General features: G+C 50.1%; 1 protein-coding gene across 1 annotated transcript; it reads right to left on the minus strand.

Annotated features, from left to right (window-relative positions):
* Nucleotides 1-730: 730 nt before the first annotated feature.
* On the minus strand, nt 731-4,350 carry LOC124700903 (transcription factor ICE1-like). Its single transcript, XM_047232959.1, has 4 exons — nt 3,268-4,350; nt 1,373-1,600; nt 1,109-1,279; nt 731-1,009 (listed from the first exon to the last, which is right to left on the minus strand). The coding sequence occupies exons 1-4, from the start codon at nt 4,348-4,350 to the stop codon at nt 926-928; spliced, it is 1,566 nt and encodes a 521-aa protein (XP_047088915.1). The 3' UTR covers nt 731-925.
* Between the last annotated feature and the right edge of the window lie 2,784 nt (nt 4,351-7,134).

The raw sequence follows: 7,134 nt of genomic DNA on the forward strand, positions 1-7,134 counted from the left end.
AGGGAAACATTAGATCTAGGTCTTTTGAATTGAAATATTGCGATGCTCAGCGTCGTTCTTCCTGTTGGTGGCATGGTTTTGGAGCAACTTCTGGTTCAAGGGGTGTGGAGTGGCGTTGCTTCTACCGCGTCGACGGCAACGGGTCTCGGTGGCATGGCGCTGCATGTTGATAGATGTGCGAAGGGAAATGATGCTTTTTCGGATCATGGTGACGTTGACAGCGGGCTAGGCAAAGTCAATGCCTTGATCCTTGTAATGAAGATGGTCGGCAGAAAAGGCGGCATTGACTTATAGTTATAGAGCGTGTGCAACGGTGCGCGGTGGTCTGTAGTACCGGTTTGTGCTCTCGGCTAGCCGTTAAGCGGTTTGGTGAGGCCTCCGGTGTTAAGAAGATGTACCTCCGATGTTAAGAAGATGTGCGTATAAGTGTGAAGTTAGGGCACACACACCAGAATTAGCCACCTCGTCTATCAAGCTTGCAAACTTGTAGATGTTGAAGGTGAGTAGAAATTTGGATTTGCCCTGAGGTACGGTAGCGTATGAACTGTTGGTTTCCTGTTTATCTTTATATTTTCTTAGTAAGGCTATGTAAAATAGGCTAAATAACAAGGTTCTGTGCGCAGAGGCCCATTCCGAAAAAAAACATCCGAAAATGTTTTAAGCTTTAATCCGTGCAATTCCTTGTTACAAAATTCGAAAGAGAGCATGCAGGGAATGGTACTAAGGTAAAAAAACAGGAATAAGCTTTTTAACACAATGTTAGGAACTAATAACAGATTACTGAGATTATTTTGGACTGTAAAGTAAAAGCTGGCGGATAAACTGGTTCAGGAAACTCCTGATCAGGTTTCAGAAGATGAAGGTGCTTCTATTCCTTAGCTATACTGTTTCTTTTCTTTGCAGTTGTTGATTGGGCTCTCCAGCCCTAGATCACGGGATGGAACCCGGCAGATTGCAAGAGAACTGCCTTGATTTCCTCGGGCTGAAGACCAGGGCCATCATTGCATTGCTGATGTGAAAAACAAAAGACGAGTGAGTAATCGTGAACTACAGTTGACTGTATTACTTTTCACTCTCTGAAAAACTTGGCAGTAGACCTGTACATTACCTCGGCCTTGAAAACATCCAAGGCAAAGCCATTGAAGCAACTGATTACAGCTTGCTGCACATCCAGACCGAGGGATTCGATTGCCTTCATGGCAGATAGCAGAAGACCAGGCCTGCGAGCGCATAACATGTGGATGTTGACGACACGACCTTCACGAAGCCTAACCTCAACCTTTATCAGACAAAAAAAGAACACAAGTGATATGCATCAGATTTAGCTCATCTGAAGAAACATACTGCTTAAATGAAATTCAGAGATACTTACACTTGGTTGCTGACCAGTAGGGCTTGGCAGTGCACTCGGGCAAAGCTCTTCCTTCAGACGGGATGGCAGTGTGGGTAGTGTAGGAGTCAGAGGGTGGAAGCTTGTGGGTGTTGGAGGCAGTGACGATGTGGAGGGAGATGCCTCTAGCTCATTCTGAAGATCATTGATCTTTTGTAGGAGCTCCTTCAGGTACTCGATTGCATCACCAAGAATCGAAGCCCTGTCCATCTATCAAAGACAACCATACAAATCAGGTCCATACAAATCAGGTCATTAGCCAGTCTCCCAGTCATGACACAAAGGATAATTGGTTAATTGTGCACACATAGTGAGACAAGCACACCATGATTCATGCTCTTTTTCGGCTCACAAAAACTCGTGCATATTTTTTTACGTGATACGAAGTAAAAGGCTCCTTTTGGAACTATACAACAGTAGTGTTCAAGGAGATATATTTATATTATTATTATAAATGGGGTCCTCTATAAATGAATCATTGATGTCTTTTGAAGTGCCTCATGATAGTAGCTCCAATAGTTTTTTTTGCATTTTATGAGGGCGCAAACGTACTGCAGTAATCACAATTTATAACTCTTTTTTTTTGCAACAACTGTCTACACCACTGGCAATTGACTAAAAACTGAATAATATGTAGTAGAAAAAGACAGAAAATTTGTCCTTAGTACAACTCATGGACAACAATCGCACTGACTCCTATAAGAAACAACGACAACAAAATAAAATTATGGTAATTATTAACTACGAGAAACGTGAATTCTGTAGCCTTCATGAAAAGTGAAAACTATTTTTTCATGAAAAAGAGTTAAACTTATGGCCATGCCATATAGATAGAGATAGCATCAGTAGAAGCTAAATAAAAGAGCTGGGGTTGTATTGATACTAAATCACAAAACTGGACAGACCAAGGACTCTGCCAACAATTAAAAAAGGTTAAAATGTATGCTGATATAACAAATTCATGAAACTGGTGTGCGTCCACAACTCTACATGAGTACTTGCTCCTATGAAATAGTTGTTATATAGAGCATTAATTTTATTATGTAACTATTTAGTATTTACAACCCTTCTGTCAACAACTATGATACCAATTTGAGCGACAGTGATTTACATTTTTTTTACGGGAAGAGTGATTTACTTTTAGCACAACGCAAGCACCGCGATTGCATTTAACTAGTATGCTGTTTTTTCTGCTAATACTAGTATGCTGATTTAATTAGTCCCATAATTAGGAATCCGTATGTCAAGCAAAAAAATAATGACCAAATTAAAATAATTAATTCCTCCAAGAAATAGGAATTCATACGGTAGATCTTCCTTACTTAAGCATGACTTTATCTCTAAAGGAGTAGAATTAAAGTCATGCCTAAGTAAGTAAAAGATCTAGTCCTTTAGAGATAACATGAGTTCAAGGTAAACTGAAGATGTGGTCCTCTAATGGGCGTGTATGGCCAACAACAAACTAGGAGCTACAGTTTCTGTACATGGGACACCAACGTTTCAAAGACTGTACTGATCTGCAAGCTACATGTAGAATTGCATCTGAGATGCAGTAATCGACTTTGACAAACAGTACAACGGAACCTATACTCAAGCTTACAATTCCAAATGCAATTGAAAAAAAAACTAATATATCATTTAACGCTGATTTCAACTAGCCATGCTAGATGCTAACTCCAGATTTTCATCTTTCCACCCTTTAAGACAAGCAAGCACACACAATTCATCACTATTAGGCGATGTAGTCATTTCAATCATTGGTATGGATGTTTCAAAATTGCCACAACCCGCTAAACCCAAGCACAGGCAAGAAATAGTACTGCAGTACTGTTAAATTCTATATACTCTGATACAGGTGGCGAGGAAGAATTTCTCACCTTGCTGATCTTGGGCACGACAGACCGGAGCATGTAGAGCCGGTCATTGAGCTTCTTGCGACGACGGCGCTCCGCCATGAGGTTCTTGGCCGGCATTCCCTTCCTCTTCCCCTTCCCTTCCGCCGTGCCGCCGCCGACGGTCACCGTGCTGTTGGCGTTCGATTCCTTCCTGGCGCTCTCCTCGACGCCCCTCCCGTCCTCCGGCTCCGAGTCGTAATTCATCCCAGACGCGTCAATGCTCACGACGTCCTCATCGACGTCGTCGAGTACTGTGTCACGCCCAGCGGACAAGGCACTCCTGGTCGACACCACCATACGATTCTTCTCGTTGTCCTCTTCGCCGGCATTACGCCGGAGCGCGCGCTTCTGGAAGAGCGTCGGCTGCGCGCCCACCGGCGGAAAGGTCTCCAGCGGCTGCAGCACAGCCGCGTTCCCGCGCCCGGAGAAGGGAGCAGTAAAGCACGCCGGAGCAGCAGGCGCCTCCGAGGAGGAGCCGCTCCCGTCCCCGGCGCCGGTGTCGAACAAGTCGAAACCGGCGAGGCCACCGAACTCCGTCATTTGTGGCGGTGCGAGGCCGAAGCCACCGAAGGAGCCAAGGAATCCGGTGTTCCCATGCGTCAGCAGGGAAACCGGCGCGGTGTTCGAAGCTTTCCCGGCGCCAAGAAACGCCGCGAAATCGCCGCCAACGTTTCCGGAGCGGCCAAGGCCGAATCCAGAGACGTCGAACGGTCCGGTGCCTCCTAGGTTGAGGAGCGGGAACATCTGCGAGCCTGCCCCGAAGCTGGGGTCGGAACCCGATGCACCCATAGACGCCGGCACAATGGCCATGGACCCGCGCGCGGCGGCGTCGCCACCCGCGTGCGCGCCGGCGTCGAAGTACCAGTCCTCATCAAGCATCGCCGGAGCGCGGAAATCCCCACCTCCCACCGAGGCCATAGCCAGGAAGTGCTGGTCATGGTGGGGCCCAGCCTCCTGCCCCATCATCGGCAGCATCCCGGTCGCCGCCGGTTGCTGGTGGCCGAGGCCCTGTTCTTGGCCAGCGTCTTCCTGCATCCAGAGCGAATTGTTATACCGCGATTGCATGGCCGCGAGCCGCGGAAATTGCCGCGGGGTGTGAGGGTTCTGTGGGTGCGGCAACGGCCGGAGGAGTTGGGATGCCGCAGAGATGGCAGAGCAGAAGAACAGACAGAGGAGAGCAGATGAGAGCGGAGGAGTGTGAGTCTGTCTGAGTTATCTTTCTAGCAGCGCAGTGTGTGTATATGTACTGCTGGGCCGCCATTGAGAGAGACAGGACAAATTACCGAAATAACCACCCAGAAAAAGGACACTGCTAGCCAGCCTCTACAGCCTGGTTAGAGCATCTCCAACAGTGTGCTAAAATACGGCGTCTAAAAAATCCAAATACAGCATGGGAGCGGATGCGTGAAGCTCTAGGTGTGCTAAATTTTTTTTGCCGTGTGCGGGTTTTTGCGCCATCCTACGAGTCAAAGCTGACACGCCGCTTCCAGCGCGCGCTATAAAACGATGCGCGCGTGCACCCAACCGCCAAGAAGTTTAGCCGCGCGTCGTTCCATCTGTTCTCCACCTCACCTCGCGCGCCGCTCCGCCTCTGCCGTGATGCCTCCCCACCGCCGCTCGAGCTCCGGCTACCGCGGTGTGCGCGCGCATCCGAGCAGGACATTCTACGCCGAGATCCGGAGCGGCGAGGAGCGCATCGGGCTCGACATGTTCGAGACGGCAAACAAGGTGGCGCGCGCGTACGACTGGTCACCTGGCGCCTCGGCCGCTCTCGGCGTTCCATGAACTTTTCTGACATCTAGACGCGACAACGGGCGGAAGCCCTCGCGCCACCGCCGCCGGCCATCTCACGGGAGACGAGGCAGCGGCAGCGCGAGCTCGAACAACGCCCCGTCGTCGCCGAGCGGGACGAGCGCATGCGCCTCTAGTGGTCGCGGAACTTCCTGGAGGACGTGGCCGCGGAGGTCGCCTTCTACGCCGAGAAGGAAGAGCAGAAGACAGCGCAGAAGGAGGCGAAGAAGCGCGATCAGTGGGCGAGGAGGGCCAAGGAGGCCAAGAAGAAGGAGAATGAGGAGAAGGCCGCGGGGAAGAAGGAGGAGGAGATTAATGGCGCCGGTCCGTGGACCATCACCATCGACTCTTCCTCCTCGGAGTTCGAGTGGATGTCGACTCCGGTGTCATCGATAACACCAAACTCCTCCGACTTTGACTGGGAGTCCGATTAGTTTTTTTAGTGTAGTCTAGTTTTATATTCGGTTGTAGCAAATGTGGGTTGAACTATGCAATATATTTATATTCTTTTCCGTCTATTTTTACATTTCGTTTGATCTATTTACATGTGCAATTGTGTGAAAATGTTGGTTTTAGGCTGCATTTTAGCGCATCTCCAAAAGGACCAATTCAACGCTGCATTTTGGTGCGGCGGTTTACAGCACCCGGTGAGGCTCTCGTCGGTGGCGCGCGCTGGATCTGCATAGCACCCGCTGTAAACCCAAATATACAACACCTGATATAGCGCGCCTGTTGGAGATGCTCTTAGTCCATTCTAAGAGGATCTCTAGGGAGGAAATCTAAAATGGCGAACTTAGAGCATCTCCAGTCGCGTCTCGGACGGCGTCGGATTTAGCGTTTGGGTGGACGTTTGTTTCTCCGTGCCGTGTTTCGGGCGTCACTGCCCAGTCGCGTTGCCAAACAGAAATTTAGATTTGTAAATTTAATTGAAAACAGTCGAATTCATTCGAAGTTGCTATATATTACATGGATTTGAATGAAATTCGATGAAATTTAAACCTAAACACTAATCTAGTAGTACTTGCGGCGTCCAGAGGGGTCATAGTACTGGTGGAAGTTGAACATTGTGTCATCGACGACATCCTTCTTGTCACGCTCGTCGGGCTCGTCCTTCACCGCGCCGCTGGGCCTAGCTTTTCCGTCGTTGGTGAGGTCGATGAGTGGCATCCCAGCATCGCAGACGGACATGGCGATTGTCGCGTAGATGTCACCCCTCCAGGCGTCATTGTCGTTCAAGGACGCCATGTGCAACCCTGGGCAGCCCTTGGGGTCATCGCTGCTGGCGATGAGGCGCTGCCACCGCTCGTACCCCACCATCTTCGCGGCCTTCGCGGATTCCTCGTCATCTTGCACCTCTTTCACCTCCGGCTTTGGAATGAGGAGTGCGTCGCCGGCGCGCCTCTACTGTTGTCGCGCTAGTTCGCGGATGGTGATGATGTTGTCACACCTCCGAATCGCGGGCGGCGTCACGTACTCGGGCTCCTCCTTCACCTTGCACTTCGGCACGATGTATAACGTGGTGCGGTGCGAGGAAGGCACCGACCGTGCTGGCCCCGAAGAAGAAGACTTCGAGGAGGACGAGTACGTCCTCCTCAGCTGCCAGCGTGCCGAAGCCCGAGGAGATGGCGGCGGAGAAAGTGACATCTCTAACCTTTGGGCACCGTTGTGGATGCCGTCGACGACATCCGGGAGGGTGCACCCAGGAACGCCCCAGAAACGGAGGGGGTCCCTCCTTATTCCACCTGTTCTACCGGCCGACGAGGCCATCGGTGCTGGCCATGTCGGCGTCTTACTGCGCCTGGAAGAAGTCGGCCCGTCAGTCACTTTATTGGGCCACGCTTGGAGGGGGGACGGGCTCGGGCACCGGATAGCGTATTGGGCCGCGCTGGGTAGAAGGGGGCTTTGGGGCGCTGATACGTTGCAAACGTATCTATATTTTTGATGCTCCATGCTTGTTTTACACCAGCTTTTATATGTTTTGTTTACACTTTGTTGCACTTTTATATATTTTCTAGAACTAACCTATTGAAAGATGCCACAGTGTCTGTCTGTTCCCTG

Source organism: Lolium rigidum, chromosome 3 (genome assembly GCF_022539505.1).
Source record: "Lolium rigidum isolate FL_2022 chromosome 3, APGP_CSIRO_Lrig_0.1, whole genome shotgun sequence".
Classification (NCBI taxonomy): domain Eukaryota; kingdom Viridiplantae; phylum Streptophyta; class Magnoliopsida; order Poales; family Poaceae; genus Lolium; species Lolium rigidum.

Bases quoted from the DNA above. Each gene is read 5' to 3' on its own strand.
- LOC124700903 (XM_047232959.1), bottom strand. From the start codon at position 4,350: ATGCAATCGCGGTATAACAATTCGCTCTGGATGCAGGAAGACGCTGGC. The intron at 1,280-1,372 runs GTAAGTATCTCT...TGTCTGATAAAG, and splicing joins CTACTGGTCAGCAACCAAGT to GTTGAGGTTAGGCTTCGTGA. The intron at 1,010-1,108 runs GTAATGTACAGG...TTTTCACATCAG, and splicing joins TGGATGTTTTCAAGGCCGAG to CAATGCAATGATGGCCCTGG.